At 45.4% G+C, this 18,046-nt stretch overlaps 1 protein-coding gene across 6 annotated transcripts in view; it reads left to right on the top strand.

The window, feature by feature from the left end:
* Nucleotides 1–17,780, top strand: part of TSC1 (TSC complex subunit 1) — a 51,190-nt gene extending 33,410 nt beyond the window's left edge. For 4 of the 6 annotated variants that reach the window (XM_005605905.4, XM_014736111.3, XM_001498348.6 and 1 more), the window contains exons 13-23: nt 1,587–1,656; nt 2,115–2,219; nt 2,506–3,064; nt 4,422–4,465; nt 5,119–5,285; nt 6,153–6,335; nt 7,200–7,310; nt 8,265–8,387; nt 11,069–11,256; nt 11,343–11,504; nt 12,212–17,780. In XM_005605905.4, coding sequence (XP_005605962.3) covers nt 1,587–1,656; nt 2,115–2,219; nt 2,506–3,064; nt 4,422–4,465; nt 5,119–5,285; nt 6,153–6,335; nt 7,200–7,310; nt 8,265–8,387; nt 11,069–11,256; nt 11,343–11,504; nt 12,212–12,731 — 2,232 coding nt within the window. In that variant the 3' untranslated portion in view covers nt 12,732–17,780. The remainder of the gene's footprint in view (nt 1–1,586; nt 1,657–2,114; nt 2,220–2,505; nt 3,065–4,421; nt 4,466–5,118; nt 5,286–6,152; nt 6,336–7,199; nt 7,311–8,264; nt 8,388–11,068; nt 11,257–11,342; nt 11,505–12,211) is intronic. The other 2 variants (XM_070251972.1, XM_014736112.3) reach the window with 1 other exon arrangement.
* Nucleotides 17,781–18,046: the final 266 nt, after the last annotated feature.

The following is an 18,046-nucleotide window of genomic DNA, read 5'->3' as shown; positions in this document are numbered from 1 at the left end:
TGTGTTCTTTCAGTTTAAAAGAAGAAAAGAAAAACAATGCCACAACTTAAGACTGTTCTATAGAAAGCAGTAAAAATTATTATTATTTTTTTAAATTTTTATTTTTTTCCTTTTTCTCCCCAAAGCCCCCCAGTATATAGCTGTATGTTCTTTGTTGTGGGTCCTTCTAGTTGTGGCATGTGGGACACTGCCTCAGCGTGGTTTGATGAGCAGTGCCATGTCCGTGCCCAGGATTCTAACCAACGAAACACTGGGCCTCCTGCAGCGGAGCGCACGAACTTAACCACTCGGCCACGGGGCCAGCCCCAGTAAAAATTATTAATTTTATTAAATCTAGGCCTTTGAGAAGATATATATTTAATATTCTTTGTGATAAAATAGGAAATATGCATAAAGCACTTGTACTGCACACCCAAGCGTAGTGGTCACCTCAAGCACTTGTGCAGTTATTTGAGTTGAGAACTGAACCAGCTGCTTGTTTCCATGGAGCATTAGTTTTGTTTGAAAGAACAACTAACTGACAAACTATGGTTATTCACACTTGAGTATTTGGCAGGCAGTTAGTTTCTTAAATGACGAACTGAGTCTGTCACTTCAAGATAAGCAACTGACAGTATTTTTTGCCAGTGATAAAATTTAACTCTCAGGTGTAATTAGAATATTAAAAACTGGTATCTGCCACCATGAGCTTGCTAGCTTCCCTGAGACTTTTATGATAAGATTGAAAAGTCTTGAGAAGCTTGGTTTATAATTTGAGTTTTTGCTGTTGTACAATGAAATGTTTCAACATTTGGAAGATCTGCATAACTCCGTGAGCCAGTATTTTCTAACTGTCCAGCGTTTGATGTTACAGAATCGTGTGTCGGTAAAAGGTGCATTCAGAGTGCAAGGTAGACCAGTGCATTTTAACACAGCGTGAAAAGTTAATTGCCATAGTTTCAGGGGCCACGTTGTAAGTAACCTTTAAGAAATTACTCCTTGTCAGGTTTTGGTGCAATATCAAAAATGGTTATCCACAGTTAGCTGAAAAGTCTGTTAACATATGTTTACTTTTTACAACCACTTATCTGTGGGGCCCAGAATTTTCTTCATATCCTTTGCCCAGAATAACAAATTGCAACAGATTGAATGCAGAGGCAGATTGGAGAACCCGGCTTTCTTCCATTAAGCCAGATATTAAGGGAGATTGCAAAAATATAAAACAGCTCCCCTCTTCTCACCAAAGTTATTTTATTTTTGTTTTGGGAAATATAGTTAGTTTTCATAAAAGTATATGCTATTTATGTTTACATGTAATGAGTTTGTTATTTTTAAGTGAATTAATAAATATTTTTAACATTTCTGTTTTAATTTTTAATAAGTAACTATCAATAGATATAACCATATAAACAAAAATTCTTGGGATTCTCAATAATTTTTTAGAATATAAATGCATCCTCAGACCAAACAATTTAAGAACCACTGGGCTAAACTTTAACCTTTTTTATAATGTGCTAAAATTTTAGACATTTAGGATATTTGTCTTACATTAGAGAACATGTACACAATTTTCTGCTTTGTGATATAAATGGTACCTATCTTTTCAGGAAGAGAGAACAGATTCTGCAAGACCTTGGCTACATAGGCAACATCACCTTCCGAATGACAGAGGACCAGGTAAAATCTTTGGGTAACGCTAGACCTTTCTTCTCTCTTCTTGATAGGTTCTATGTGGAAACAAGGAAATTCTGAAACACTGCAAAACACTGAAGCCCGGAGATAGTGAAACATGTAATTAATTCTGAAAGCTAACCTCATAATAACATCAAAAAAAGCTTTTAAGCTATTGCAGTGAAGTACCTGTATTTTAAGCTGGTCAAACTGTGGTTTTATCTGTTCTCTGAGATATTAAGAGGGGAGAGTTTTGTTTTCTCTGGGGTTGATTTTTGGTGCCTTTAATTAGATTATTTATATCTTAGCTTTCTGTAGTAGCTCCAGGAGACAGCCGTTTCCAGCCTTCTCTCCTCAGCAGGAGGAATCATTATAGGCATGTTCTATTACAGTGTAAGCAGCTTTACAGTTATGGGGATTACCAGCATATTCCTTTGACTTGACTTGTCTTTGTTTCTCTTTAGAAGAGCTACCTGGCAGCAAAGGTTCTGTCACTCTAAGTGATCTTCCAGGGTTCTTAGGTGACCTGGCCTCTGAAGAAGATAGTATTGAAAAAGATAAAGAAGAAGGTAACGTGTGTGGGATTCTGGGCTTGTACGAAATTGCTATGATATGATTAAACCCTCTTCTGCCCTAAAACCGGGATTTAGTATCCATGTTCACAGGCTTGTTTGGTTTTTCTTCTCTTGAGTAAGGAAGATGAGAGTTTTATTCTGGGTCCTGTGCCAGGCAAAGGGATACTGCTTTTTATCTGTCCCTCAGGGTGGCACATGGCAGCATGCAACCCCACACTGCCCAGCCTTACGCAAATGGCCTATTTACCATGATGTCTCTTGTCTCCCTCCCTTCTCTCAGCGGCAATATCTAAAGAACTCTCTGAGATCACGACGGCCGATGCTGAGCTCCTGGTTCCTCGAGGAGGTTTTGACTCTCCCTTCTACCGGGACAGTCTCCCGGGCTGTCCGCGCAAGACCCATTCAGCCGCCTCCGGTCCTCAGGGCACCAGTGCGAACCCTGAGCCTTTAAACTCCTCCCTGGACAAGCTCGGGCCTGACACACCAAAGCAAGCCTTCACTCCCATAGACCTGCCCTGTGGAGGCTCCGAGGAAGGCCCTGTCGGGAACAGGGGGCGCCAGGCTTCTCTGGAGACCAGTATCCTCACTCCCAGCCCTTGTAAAATTCCACCTCCAAGGGGAGCAGGCTTTGGAAGTGGGCAGCCTCCCCCATACGATCATCTTTTTGAGGTGGCATTGCCAAAGACCGCCCATCATTTTGTCAGCAAGAAAACCGAGGAACTATTAAAGAAAGCAAAAGGAAATGCCGAGGAAGACTCTTGGCCCTCTACCTCCCCAGTGGAAGTGCTGGACAGGCTGATCCAGCAGGGAGCAGATGCGCACAGCAAGGAGCTGAACAAGTAAGGCGCTTGCGCTGTTTCCTTTTTCTCTAAACATTCAATGTTGTTACAAAATACAGAAAGCAGAAGGATGGAAACAGGAGTCATTCTTTGTGCTCTCGTCAGAGGCAGCTGGTTCTCCTCTGTTTGGCCAGACGTCCATCCAGGCTGTTGCCTTTTCATATACATGAATGTATATATCCTCCATATGTGCATGTTAAACTGGGACAATTCTTAGATAACATTTTCTTTAAAAATGAGCTTTTAGGGGCTGGCCCGGTGGCACAGCGATTAAGTTCGCACGTTCCGCTTCGGCGGCCCGGGGTTTGCTGGTTCGGATCCTGGGTGGGGCCATGGTACCGCTTGGCATGCCATGCTGTGGCAGGCGTCCCACATATAAAGTAGAGGAAGATGGCACAGATGTTAGCTCAGGGCCAGTCTTCTTCAGCAAAAAGAGGAAGATTGGCAGCAGATGTTAGCTCAGGGCTAATCTTCCTCAAAAAAAAAAAAAATCCTTTATACATAGGCCGGTTTTTACTTTGAGGCAACTCAAATGCATTTGCAGTTGCTCTCTGAAAATTTGAGGATTAGGTTATGGTATTCTAATAATATAGGAATTTTTGTCACAGTGTCTCCTTCTCTAGCTACAGATTTTTCTTTTTCTATTTTGGTAACATAGTTCATTAAATGGAAGATAAAATCATCAGCATTTCAATGCAAGTTCAGGGTGGCCTGTCCCAGCCCCGGCCCCGCACACGAGCTTTCTTAGACAGAGAGCTCTGTGAGACGCTGTTCCAGCACTGCTTTGGTTCCCTTTCTCAAAGGTTACCCCGGGAGGGGATTTGGGAAGCGCTAGTCCAAAGTTTGAATCCTCGGCCATTTCTAAACGGGTTCTTGGGAATGTTAGTTTTAATTTTTCTTCTATATAATAACCTAAGGTGGAATTTGACAGAGATTGTACTATTGAAGATTCCTCTTTTTGAATGAGGTTTGGTATAATAGGCTCAGGTAAATTACCTACTTTTTTCTTAAACTTGGCTGCTCCCTGTGTATTTCAACAGCGACGGTGGACAACAACTCTTGGTGTGTTCGATCACTCAGCGGCCTTGGCGAGCTGGCTGAGAAACATAGGCCGCAGCGTGATGTCCCAGTTAGGGCCTGTTGCTGGAGGCTTGGTCATGCTTAATGGGGGCATAACCCTTCCAGTCGCTGTATGGCTCCTCCTCTAACTCCATGGGGACTTTGAGTTTGGAACTGTCCTATGCCATTGCCCCTTTTGAACACAAGGAAGTGACCTAACCTTGCTCCAATTAAAAGTCCAGATAAGTGTTTTCTAGGTAAGATTGGTAACATTGTTACTCAAAACCTTTCTTCCTAGGTTGTCTTTACCCAGCAAGTCTGTCGACTGGACCCACTTTGGAGGTAAAGTTGTTACTTTAGCTCCACATCAGGCCCATTTCGATCCTGCTTGGTTGTTTCCTTTTCTGTCCTTGAAGGAGGTGTGCCCCATAGGAGACATCTCCCCTTTGCTGCTGCTCCAGCCAGGTCATCTGCTTGGCTAAATCGTATATCAAGTGTTGCAAGTCACCATTTCCTATTTTTGAAAAGTGACGAATATCACGAGCTTGAGAGTAGAAGTGCAGGAGGTGCAGACCTCACACCAGGCTGCCCTAGAGCGGACCCCAGTGGAGGCGGTGGTGCTGGAGAGGTCCTAGAGCAGAGCGGGCCCGGGAGGAAGAAAAGGAGTCTTCTGTAAATAGATAAATGTGTGCATATACATCTAGATACATGTGCATCTCTCTCTCTATATGCATTCGTTCTAGGTGTGTGGGGAAAAGTAAATATTCCCACATTATACCCCTTTGTGGTCCTTAAAAAGGGAGATAGGTACTAAATACTTTTCCTCCCTCTCCTAAGGAATGACTCTGTTGGGAACCAAGTGGTCATTTGCAAAGTGATTGGTGGTTTGTTTCTTAAAGAATTGTGTTTCTTAAGCTAACAGAACCGTGGGCAGGGGCTTCATTGAACGATATGTAAAAGGCATCTCTGCCACCCTCCCTCTGCTTTAAAATCAGGCTCTCCTCCCTCAGATGAGATCCGCACTCTCCGTAACCAGTTGCTTTTACTGCACAACCAGTTGCTCTACGAGCGTTTTAAGAGGCAGCAGCACGCTGTCCGGAACAGGCGGCTCCTCCGCAAGGTGATCAAGGCAGCGGCTCTGGAGGAGCACAATGCTGCCATGGTGAGCACGCTGGGCCTGGGGGGAGGTGGGGTTCATGGCGTGTTCTGTTGTGGGTCCGCATGATGGTTTGTAAAGAGCAGCAGTTGAGCTGCGGTCTAGTTCTGCTGTCTGGTCTGCCTTGAGGCAGGTCATTTAGTCTCTGAGGTGAAGACGTGAGCAGCTAGATCTCTGAATTCCCTTGCAACTCTTGGAAACCGTGGGGATGAGTGATTCTTTGTGCTTGTTTCTTGGTAGTTGACTATGATGATAACAGAGTCAGAAGATTATTTTGTGTCTCCAATTGTGAAACCAGCTCTGCTGAAACTCTTTTATGGCAGAAAACTTGTGGCAGAGTTGTGAAGCCAGGCAGACCTGGAGATTGAGCCTTGGCTCTACCACTTATTGCCTTAGGAAAGTAATTCAGCCTCTCGAAGCCTCTGTTTCCCGTTGTATAAAAGGGGAACAATAATAGCGGCGCCTGCTTTTTCACTGCGGTGTTAGAAGTCAAGTCCGTGAGCACTTGCCCGGTGCCCGGCGCAGGGTGAGTGTTCAGTAACCCTTCATCACTCCCGCGCCCCTCGTCGGTTCCCTGTCTTAGAGGTCTTATTCCAGTGCTGCTGGTTGGGACTTGCGAAGGTATTGGGAACAAGGTGATCCCTGAGAAAAGTTCTGTAAGCAACTTAGGATCCTTTGCCAGTGTGAAATTTGGTAACCCTTGACTTAAAGCTGAATTAGACAGTAGTGAGCCGTCAGATTCTGGGCCTGTGGTTGCAGTTTCAGGGCAGCATATTACTGTTTAGAGGAAACATTTGCAGCATGGATTAAACTTGAGCGTCACTGCACATGTTGGAAGGCAGCTAAAATGATGGCATCTTTGGTCTCTGCTAGAAAGACCAGTTGAAGTTACAAGAGAAAGACATCCAGATATGGAAGGTTAGTCTGCAGAAAGAACAAGCCAGATACAGTCAGCTTCAGGAGCAGCGAGACACAGTGGTGACCCAGCTCCACAGCCAGATCAGACAGCTGCAGCATGACCGAGAAGAATTCTACAACCAGAGCCAGGAATTACAGGTACCAACTGCAGCCCCTGGCAGGGTCAGCCAAGAGAGGGCGTGAGTGCGCCTTATTGGTCTTAGCTGGGGTGAGCTGCTTCTCTCAGATCTGGCAGGTAGCTTTCACATCAGTATGCTTTATTTAGGCCTGAGGTCTCTTAATTTGTGGCTCCCTTAGCACGTCAGTCATTTTTTCCCTGGCACTCTGCAGCCAGAAGAGACAACTAATAGTTCTGCTTATTAAGTACATCTAAATAACTTAGTGACAATTAGTAGCTGTTTGAAAATAGTACATATAAATGTTTTAAATTTCATTTTTAAATGACCACAATTACTTCCCAATGCCTTGTGTGCGCCTGTTGGGTACTGCATAGTCTCAGACCTTGGAATCAGATCGGACACTGATACCCTCATTTCCTGTTTCACATTGGTTTTTGCTTGGTGATTTTTATCGCAGTAACCACATAAAGCCCAGCTTTGCAAAGATATGACATCATCCACAGGCATGTAGCCCATCCAATACTGAAACTGAACTACCTCCAGTTAGTAGTTCACATGATGACCTACAGATGTCACTGTTTCTCTCAAAAATTTCAAATATCCCCATGGCACCGCTGTGAATTTGCTGTGTAGCCCCAGGGCTCTTTGGCACACAGTTTGGGAACTGTGGATCTAAGGTCTTTTTTTCTTTTGTTAAACAAATCAGGATCTCAGAAATCAACCGTAACTTACTTTTTAAAACTAAGAAGTTAAATACTGATGGCCCAAGAATATTAGAGCAACTGAGGAACTAGGCTCTCCCAATTCTCTGGGCCGACAGCCAGGTGGTGTGTGCCCTGGCCTGGCAGTGCTCTGTAACTTCATGGCACATCTCTTTGGGTAGACAAAGCTGGAGGACTGCAGGAACATGATTGCGGAGCTGCGCCTGGAATTAAAGAAGGCCAACAGCAAGGTGTGTCACACCGAGCTGCTGCTCAGTCAGGTTTCTCAGAAGGTAAGAAATGGGGCGAGCTGGGCTTGTGCTCACACCACCTGCTGACCTTCTGCCTTCAGAGAGGACAAATGTATTACTTGAGTATCTATGTCAGGGGTTCCCGAAAGAGAATGATGCTGCCCCCCCGGGACATTTTTGGTGCCACTGACATTGAGTGGGCGGGGCTGGGGTGCCGCTAAGCATCCTGCAGTACACAGGACGGTCTCCTCAACAGAGAACTATCCGGCCTGAGCCCTGGTCTGTGTATATCCCAGGAACTCTTTCTTAGTACCTTATTTACGGAAATGTGAACAGTTTGTTCAGGTTTTTGAGTGATGATCCCTCCCTCTTTGGGGTCACTGCACTCTCTATAAATCACTTATTCAAGAATGGGTGGAGGTGCTGGCCCCGTGGCCTAGTGGTTGGGTTCGCATGCTCCACTGCAGGCGGCCCAGTGTTTCGTTGGTTTGAATCCTGGGCGCGGACATGGCATTGCTCATCAGACCACGCTGAGGCAGCGTCCCACGTGCCACAACTAGAAGGACCCACAACTAAGAACATACAACTGTGTACCGGGGGGCTTTGGGGAGAAAAAGGAAAAAATAAAAAATAAAAATAAAAAGAATGGGTGAGTTTTCCCTGGGGCATTATCCTCCTGGACCTGAGGCCCTGCTGTAGGGATATATGCACATACGTCTTCTCTAGGCACCCTATGGGTGACCACTTTTGATGTGGCGCATATGTACTTCTTCCCCTTTGCTTAGCGAAATTTTGAAGTGCACTTCTGTCCATTTTCCTTGTCCTTGGATGCCTTCATCTCCACCAGCCATTGTGTTAGGGAATTTGAAACCATGGGAGTTATTTATTCTGCCCCAGCACTGAAATGGCGTGCTCCTAGCTGGTTCCCTGTTTAATGTCCATTTGCTAGTTTTGTGTTGTTGGATCTTTCACTTTGCTTGCATGTGTTTTGGTTAGCTCTCAAACAGTGAGTCAGTCCAACAGCAGATGGAGTTCTTGAACAGGCAGCTGTTGGTTCTTGGAGAGGTCAACGAGCTGTATTTGGAACAACTGCAGAACAAGCATTCAGACACCACGAAGGTATGCTGGGGCCTGGGGAGCCAGCCCTGGGTGGGAAGCCTGAGGACCCAGGCAGGGTGTCTGTGGCATGTCACACACAGTGGCTTTATGAAGTGTTCCCTGAGAACTGGCGCAGCAGCCTTGGCGTCCGTTCCACCTCTCCCTGGTCTCCCTTTCCACAAGCCCTTTTCAGCCATCACATGCGCGTGTTTCCTCTAGTTGGGTTGCTTTGAAATTAAATCAGGTATAAATGAAAACACCTAATGGTAATTGGTACAGAGGAGGTGTTATAAGTGTTTCTCTTCTCTTATCCATTCCCCCTTTAAAGAGAGACAGACAGACAGAAAAAGGATGGGGAGCCAATTCTGTTTAACTTACTCTCAGGACTGTGGGAATATACTGGTATACATACTTTTCCTTCCTTTTAATGTTGACTCTAATTTCAGCAGATGATGGTTTAGTCCTTGCAACAAGGCCAACATTGGGATGATCTTACGTTAATTAGTGCCTCACTAATGGTGTTGAGGCAGAAGTTTTATGTCACTTTATAAATAGCCTCAGGTAATGTTAGTGAATGAGCTGGGAATGGAATTTTAATAGTAAATGCTCAGATGCTTCCTGTCACTAACTTCTCCATCACGTATGGGCTTTCTTTTTAGGATTTCTTGGGCTTATGCTTTGTAAAGCATCTTTTTTGGCCAAATGTAGAGAGTAGTCTTAGAACCAGAGAGATTTAAATTTTCATAATAGAGTTACTCCTTATTTCTCAGCTCTTCTCAGCTCTCAGATTCAGAGTCCCTGTAGAAGGATGTTAAATGTGGAAGTTTCTCTAGAAACCAGCTACCACTTATTTTGGAGTGTGGCTCTGGAAAAAGAAAGAGGGGAAAACAGACCTAAGGGACAAGAGAACCTCTGAAAAAGCTTACTTAAATGCATTCCTTACAAAGGATAGATAGATTGGCTTATGTGGTGCTGTCTTTTGGTTGGAACACTTGTACTCTTGGGGCCTCGAGCAAGCCCTTGACCTCTTTGGGCCCTGTTTCACTGTTCATAAAATGGGTGTGATGATACTGACTTGTAACAGGATAGCTTCAGTTGTAAGCAGCAACAAAAAAAGAAACTAGACTGGCTTAACAATACAGAGTTTCATTATTTCACTTGAGAAGATGTCCTGAGGCTGGTGAGTTCCAGGTTGGTCAAGTCAGCAGTTTAGAGACAACATCAAGGAGCCCGGTTCTTTCCACTCTTCTGTGCTGCCTGACCTATTGTGTCAACCTTGTCCTTGGGCTAGCTGTGCTCATGGTTGCAAGGTGAGTGCCACAATTACAGCTATCACAGGTAGATGCCATGATGTCCTGTGGAAGAGGAGAGCACCGCTTCCTTCCAATCTCTCTGAGGAAGGAAACCTTTCCCAGGAACCCTCCGCCAGGCTTTCTGCCCTTGTGATTGGCCAGGATTGTGTCGTGTGCCCATCCGTAGCCCAGTCATTGCCTTGAACCTGTCAGGATCTGCAGCTGAACCTGGAGCTAGTTCAGTCCTCTTGTTCAGTCAAGTGGAGGGAGGAGGGCTGGGTATCTGAGACTCAGGTGGGGGATGGCTGGTAGGTGTTGGGTGTAGCACCTCATGCGATGGTTGTGAGGGTTAGTGAAGTGGCATGGGCGTTCCTAGTTCAATGCTTTGTTTGATTCTCCATAAATAACTACTGCCACTTATGACAAAGGTCTGATTTGTTCACCTAACCTGTGTTAAAGTTTGGAGCTATTAGGGACAGCTGTGATGACTGCATTATCTGGTGCCCAGTTCTGAGCTTAAATTACAGCATTCTACGCTGAGGAAGTGTTGGGTTCACTACTCATCTCCGAGGCAGGGGTGCCTTCGTGGAAGCCCATCTCCTTGCTCCTTATGGTTTATTATCTTTTTTAAAACAACAAATGTGTGGTAAACTTTATGTGATGTATATTTACTTATGTGTGTTTTACCACAGTAAAAACATAGCACACATGTAACACGTGTTTGTTAGAACAGTATCCCTTTCACCTCTTTCCTGAGCACTGGTGTGTACTTGCTCTGGGTTTTGAGCTGTTTTGATTTGTCAGCAGGCAGGCTGTTGTCAGGGTACCTGATCTGCAAGTGCTTTGCCTGAGCAAACCTGCTCTCTTCGTGTTGCATTCTCTAGCTGTGCCTTAGCCAGTGTTAGGAGAGAGAGAAGAATGTGAAAGAAAACAAATGACCCACAATAGTACTGCATTGAAATTAAAACTGAATTTTGGCATAGTTTCATTTGCTGTTTTGTGAATATATATGTTTACATAGTTGATCATATTATTTACATGATTTTATAGTCTGCTTTTTACTGATACATATAATTTTTTAAAACTTATAAGATGTACTTTCATTTACTTAACTATTTCCTTGACAGCAAACCTAACAGTGTTTCCAGTTTTTTTGTTCTAAATATGCTGTGATGATTATTTTTGTGCCAAAATGTGTATTCTGTTTCAGATGATTTCCTTAGGGATAGATTTCAGGGAAGGGTTACTAGGTTAATACTTACTGCTAGCTTCCTTTCCAGAAAGTTGTACTAGTTTATATTTCCACCAACAGTGTACTAAAGTACCTTCTCACTGCTTATTACCTTGACTTTTCAAAATCTATATGGCATGTTCATTTTCTAAAAGTACTAACTCCAATCCATTTTTTAGGAAGTGGAAATGATGAAAGCTGCATATCGGAAAGAACTAGAAAAAAACAGAAGCCACGTTCTCCAGCAGAATCAGAGGCTCGATACCTCCCAGAAACGGATTTTGGAACTGGAATCTCATTTGGCCAAGAAAGACCACCTTCTTTTGGAACAGAAGAAATATTTAGAGGATGTCAAACTCCAGGCAAGGTAATTTTATTGGCAAAAGTTTTTGCACTGATGTATTCTTTGTTAAGTGGAACGTCCCATATTCTGGGGTGGTCTGTATCTTTCAGAGGACAGCTGCAGGCCGCAGAGAGCAGGTATGAAGCTCAGAAAAGGATTACCCAAGCGTTTGAATTGGAGATCTTAGATTTATATGGCAGGTTGGAGAAAGATGGCCTCCTGAAAAAACTTGAAGAAGAAAAAACAGAAGCAGCTGAAGCAGCAGAAGAAAGGTAGGAACAGAGAATTGGCATCACGGGCCTTGTCATTAAGCTCCCGCTAACAGAACAATGACAGCATCGTGTGGTGTTCAGAGCAGTTCCGGCCTGATTAGACAGGGCTGCAGCACTAAGCTCCCCCTGTTCCAGAGCAACACCTGACTGCCCTTTCTCAGAATGCCCAGTGATCTTCCTGTGTTCCTTTTCCTGGGCCCCAGTTGATATGGTCACAGGAAGTGTTCATGTTTAAGATTGCATCTGGGGCCTGCTCCATGACCGAGAGGTTAAGTTTGCGTGCTCCACTTGGTGGGTGGCCCTGGGTTTCACTGGTTCCAAGCCTGGGTGCAGACCATGGCACCGCTCATCAGGCCATGCTGAGGCGGCATCCCACATAGCACAACCAAAGGCACTCACAACTAGAATACACAACTGTGTACTGGGGGGCTTCGGGGAGAAAAAGAAGAAAAGAAAGAAAAAGATCGGCAACACTTGTTAGCTCAGGTGCCAATCTTAAAAAAAAAAAAAAAGATTGCATCTAACATCCCTAGTTTGGACATATGTTTCTCTTGATGCGATCTCATGCCTTTGTCCTCTGTTAAAAAACACAGAGGGCCTAGCAGAGTTCAGTGGCAGAGTGAGCAAGTGTCCCTGTAATTCCACACCTCCCAAACCACGGACGCTACTGTCTCCAACTCCTTTTTCCCTGCCTGGGTTTCTTACAGGCCCGACTGTTGTAATGATGGCTGCTCGGATTCTGTAATAGGGCACAACGAAGAGGCATCTGGCCACAACGGTGAGACCAAGCCCCCCAGACCTGGCAGCACCCGGGGCAGTAGTGGAAGTAGAGGCGGCGGAGGCAGCAGCAGCAGCAGTGAGCTTTCTACCCCGGAGAAACCCCCAAACCAGAGGGCAGGCCCATTCAGTAGTCGGTGGGAAACTGCCGTGGGCGAGCCCTCTACCAGCATCCCTACGACTGTTGGCTCACTTCCCAGTTCGAAAAGCTTCCTGGGCATGAAGGCTCGAGAGCTATTTCGTAATAAGAGTGAGAGCCAGTGTGATGAGGACAGCATGACCATCAGTAGCCTTTCTGAGACCCTAAAGACAGAACTGGGCAAAGACTCAGGTGTGGAAGCCAAGACTCCCCTGAACCTAGATGGCCCATATCCATCTCCCCCAAACCCGGACAGTGTGGGACAGCTCCATATCATGGACTACAATGAGACTCATCATGAACACAGCTAAGGATGATGGTCAATCAGTGTTAACTTGCATATTGTTGGCATAGAACAGGAGGTGTGAATGCACGTTTCAAAGCTATCCTATTTCCAGGGTCTGAGTGGCTAGCTCACGCAGTGGAAATGGGGTGGAGGTCTTTTTGACAGTTGACTGAATGCAGAATGGTTTTTGGATCTGGCATTGAAATGCCTCTTAACCTTCCCCTCAGCCCGCCCAAAACCTCTCTCTCATTTACCTAGCAGTGTGTACTAATCCGAGGGCCAGTTTGTGTTCCTCAGTAGCTTTATTTTCTTCCTTTTCTCCCAAAATGGTTGCGTCCTTCAAACCTGTGCAATATGAGGCCAAATTGAATCTTTGAGTCTAACACACCACTCTCCTTTCCTGAAACTGAGGTAACTGGGTTGGCTCTCCATGAGCCCAGGTAATTGGTGGCGTTGCAGGTAAGTCTGATTTTGTCCCTTTTTAGGAGGATGTAGCATGCAAAGCTGATCATCTTCACGTGAAAGTTTTTTACATGAGACATTTTCACTGCTTTTGGTTCTGAAGTTCAGTGTCTAAAGCAGCAGATCTAGAAAAACAATGGTTTATTCACCCTTACATTCTTTTGGCGGTTCTGATAAGCTTGCTAGAAAGATTTGTGTGAACAAACGTGTGTTGTTTGAAGAGTCTGGAGCTGGCATTGTGGAGACCATAATCCTCTTTGGGAATGCTTTGTCCCCCTTCCCCACTACCTCTTATTTATTTGGGGTTTGCTCGAAAGCTGGTACTGTTCTGACTGCAGGCTGCTGTGTGGGTGGTGGGCCCTCTTGGCAGGAGGGAAGGACGGTGACTGGAGCAGTTACTTGAGAAGTACTTGTGGATGAGGAGCTGCCCTTCCTGGCTGGGCTGTGCCAGCTGAGCCTTGTGGTTAAGCTCCTCCATCTGTCTGCCTCCCTTTGTGTTCCCATGCGCCTCTGTGTATGTCAGCTTCTTTGTGACACTGCAGCAGAAAGGCTCTGAAGGCCCAAAGACTCTCCTCAAAGTTGACATGACCAATGTTTCTCAGGCTGTTAGAGTTGTCTCACTGTAGTAGGTTCTAGGCCACCAAAAAGGTAACAGCTTTTTCACACCAATTGTAAATTTCAGGGGCTGACTCTCCAGGGAGCTCAAAGCTCTACCCTCCCAAATGTTAGGAATGGTAGAGCATTTTAAAGCAGAGTCTTGGAGAGTGTTGGCAAAGGCTGGCTGCCATGGACCCACTGGGCTGCCCACATGCACTCATGAGAGGTGACACAAGTCTGGACACTGGCAGTGGCAGAGAATCTGAACTCAGCAAATGCTCCTGAAATAAATGCTAGAAGCCTAAGAATTATTGCCTAGTGTTCCAGCTGAGGCGAGGAGAGACTGGTAGGAAAGAGCTGATGAACTTGGTTTTTCTCTTTCTATTCTTTTAGTTAAAAGTATAGAAGGGTTCAGCCATGAAGAGGAAAAGACAAACTGTGATGGTACGAAATCTTACTGCATATGGAAGCTTCCAGCACGTGAGGGTAAAAGTCTCTTTTTTTAACTATGGCAATAAATATTCTAGTATTCCTAACAAAGGGATACTAGATAATGAGAGACTCCCTGTCACCAAGGCTGTACTGACAGAAGACCTCCTCGGGACAGGATTTTCGGGTGTGACTGACTGATTCCCAGCCTGAGGGAGGCTGTGGACCCGACTGCTCTCAGCCCAGCCCAGCACCAGCAATTGCTGCTGGATGCCCAGTGTGGGGTATTAACAACACCACACGTTTAATTCAGCTTTGTCCAAAGGAAAGCTTAAAATCGAACACGTTTTAGTTTCCTAGTTCAGTTTTAGAAAAGGAAAACATGAACAAATTCAGAAAGGGAAAAAAGTGTTTCAGGCTAACTATTGAAATCAGTTCTAAATGCTTTCCCCCTCCACAAGCCCAAGAGATCTATGCCACAGAGCAAAGATACCAGGCACTTAAGTCAAAGCCTTTTCCCTGACCAGCTGGCAAAGGCAAGGAGGCCAATGCAAAGAAAGAAAAAAACAGGCAGATTGCAAAAATACAGGGAAGGAGAAGGCAGTGTGGTGAAGTGGACTGAGGCCTGGGCTGGAGGTTCCATGGGCAGGTAAAACCACCATCCCTCTGGCCTGGGTGTCTGTTTGCTGACCCAGAAGAGCTGCACTCAGCTTCCTTTGGGTTCTAGGAGGCCATGGGTTTTATTCAGCCAAGACTTGGGGGTTAGGGCCTGGAGTCTTGTGGATGTTACCAACCTAAAAATTTAGGCTTTTATGTTGCAAAGGACTCGAGTTAGTAGTAAGGTTTGGTCTGGTTTTGAAAATGATAAACGTGCCAAGAGTGGACAGGACTTGATTATCCTGTAGCAAGTATTTTTAAGGATGGAAAGGTGATAGTAGAGGAGCTCCTGAGAGAGAACTCAGGTCTGGGAATCGGCAGGACAAAGGCATTAGAGCAGTTAGCTTTACAGACAGGTCCTGTCTTGAGACTGATTAAGCAGCATGGTATTCCTAAATGTCAGGATTGGATACCCTCAGTCCAAAGTCACTCTGAGCAAGCTTCCCTGCCTCCGAGCCGTTTGACCAATGTCTGTAACTTACCCTGATCCCCACCTGACACTAACCAGGGTTAGCACAGACCCTGAGAAGATTGGAGCCTGCTTCTTGGGCAGCATGAAGTTTGTTTAAAAAGGAGCACTACAATTTATTTGGGGGGTGGGGGGAGGGGTGCAGCAGAAGGAGGAGGGGTAGAAGAAGATGGCAGCCTGGTCTCCAGAGAGAAAATGAGTTCCCGAATCTACTACAGGTAAATCAGCAAGTGGACCTCCAGCACACAGAATGTTGGTGAATTTTTAAAAAGCTTGAGACAAGGCTCTGCCATAAAGTCCACATAGATTATTACTGTGGGATTGGAAGAAGTATCTGCTTCTGAATACAAAAACTGACTGAAATCCAAAGGTAGGAAAGAAAGGTCATTTCTTGGGTCAAGAAGTTTTAAAAGGTCTCCTTGGAGATGAGTGCTAAGACTAGCCTTGTAAGGTGGCTGAGGAGACATGACCTCCCTAGGTTTGTCAGCAGAGATTTTCAGGAGAGAAAACTGCCTAGCCTTTGGGAATAAGCTGCTGAAGGTTCTTATTAGGCTCTTTAAGTGGAGAGAGAAATGATAAATAAGCTACTTTGTGAGCCAGAATGTGTGTACTGTGTTTAGGGGGAAATAGTCTGAATTTTTCTTAAAAAGTAAACTGTTACAATCCAGGAAAAGGTCCTGGAAGCCACTGACAGTTGGAAAAATTAGCCCATCATGCCACCGTGGCCAAAGAGGCCAGCACCTCACTGGGCAAAATCAGGGCAACAGGAAACAACTCCAGACTCTGGGCTGTTCTCGTTTGCAGCACATGTAGTTTCCGGTGTTTCTGTTGAGAAAGGTAAAACTCTAGCAGTTGTGTAGAAGAGGATGAATGAAATGATCGTGGCAATGAGTGGATTTGTGTGAGCTGGACCACGGAGGTTCAGACTCACAGTGAAGAATAAAAACATTGGGTGTTTCTGTGTAGAGAACATAACAGATGTGCTGTGACTAGCCAATGTGAATTTTCACCAAATACTAGAACATACCACTTGAAGCCAGAAAGAGATAACTGAAGAACAAATGGAAGAAAGTACTCTGTGAAGATACACAGTTTTTCTAACTGAAGGCACTAAGAGGTGGTGGAAAGTATGAACAGGTTTAAGGAGGGTTTGAGCAGAGTGAAGGCTCAGTCCAGGACTGCAGTCGAGGTGGAGTGCCACCCACCTTTTGCAGATACTCTGAGAGGCCAGCCCTCTGCAGAGTGGTCCCGGGAGAAGCCTGATCCCACCCCGGAGTGTACATCTCACATGGGGAAGAAAGCTGTCCTTTGTGAAATGATCCAAGTCAGCACCCCTTACTCTGCCGCACTTTCACTCTTGGAGGTACATGCTCTACGACTGACTGGCAATGAGTATGGGAAAACGTATCCAGTCTGAAGATGTCTGTGTATCTGTTTACATCCAGAGTTCTGTGACATGTGCCCCTACCCTCCCCTCCCCTGGACCGCTGCCAAGGAATTGATTGCACTTGATTAAGCTTTTCTCTGTAGGTGAAAGAACAAGTTTAGGTCGGGGCCTGGCCCCTCGGCTGCTGCTGTGACCCTTGTCCCCATGTGGCTCATTTCCTGGCCCATGACTCTGGTGTGCCCAGGGAGAGCGGTGTTGCCACCTTTTCCACACTGTCCTGCAGTCTGTGTATGTTCGCCTGAGAGAAGAGTGGCTGTAACTACAAGTGAAACCTGCCTGGGATAGTCGAGCACCTGCGCCCACGACTGCTTTTGGCCTTGAAATGAGTTAATGAAGACAGAGGAACTTTCTCCCCTCTTCCCTTCCCAATGCCACAAAGTTGTGCATCCTCTGGGATAAGTAGGCTAGTTGAAACATGGGACTAGATCTTTTAGAGAAGACCCCTGCGAGTTTTGAGACCCCCCCCCCCCCGACCAACCCCTCCTCCCTTCCCCCACCTTGATGCAGTGTTTGGACAGGAGGGTACGGTGCTGCTTCATGCAGCAGATACTTTGGCTTATCAAAGAGGCAGCCAGGCATTTTGCACTAGGAGGAATCAGTGATCACTTTTCAGAAGACTTCTATGGACCACAAATATATTGCGGAGGAACAGATTTTGCTAAGACATAATCTAGTTTTATAACTCAATCATGGATCAACCATATGTGGCTAACTTGCAGTTTAAAAGCGTCCCATCAGTGAAAAACAGATTTTTTTTTAACTGACTGCTTTTAGTTAAATTTAAGAAAGTCATCTCTTGTCAAAAGGTTTCAACCTTCCCGCCTCAACTTAAAAGCATGTCAAACAATCCACATCAGATGCCATAAACATGAACTGCAAGAGAAAATGGTACAATCTTAGTGAATGGGAATTGGAATCAAAAGGGTTTGCTGTCCTTCTTAGAATGTTCTAAAATGTCAAGGCAGTTGCTTGTGTTTAACTGTGAACAAATAAAAATTTATTGTTTTGCACTACTCTGCTGTGTTGACATGAAGTGACTCGTGTCGGCCCTGAGGGCCTCACAGGCAGAGTAGGGACCAGTCCAAAGACGCAGGAGCCTCAGGGTCTGCATTCGTTGGGTACCTCAGGTGCCTGGAGGAGGGTGTGACAAGTGGAATCTGGCTGTGGTCTCTGACTCTTTTCGTTCTGGCAGATCACTTGGCAAACACACACAAATCCTACCTTTATCTGCCTCAAATTCATGCCCTTCCCCCGAAGAGTGGCATGGTGGTGGGGGAGG

The sequence above is a fragment of the Equus caballus genome, chromosome 25 (genome assembly GCF_041296265.1).
Source record: "Equus caballus isolate H_3958 breed thoroughbred chromosome 25, TB-T2T, whole genome shotgun sequence".
In the NCBI taxonomy this organism is placed as follows: domain Eukaryota; kingdom Metazoa; phylum Chordata; class Mammalia; order Perissodactyla; family Equidae; genus Equus; species Equus caballus.
Note: the sequence above shows the minus strand (reverse complement) of the source record. Positions and strands in the feature narration are given on the sequence as shown.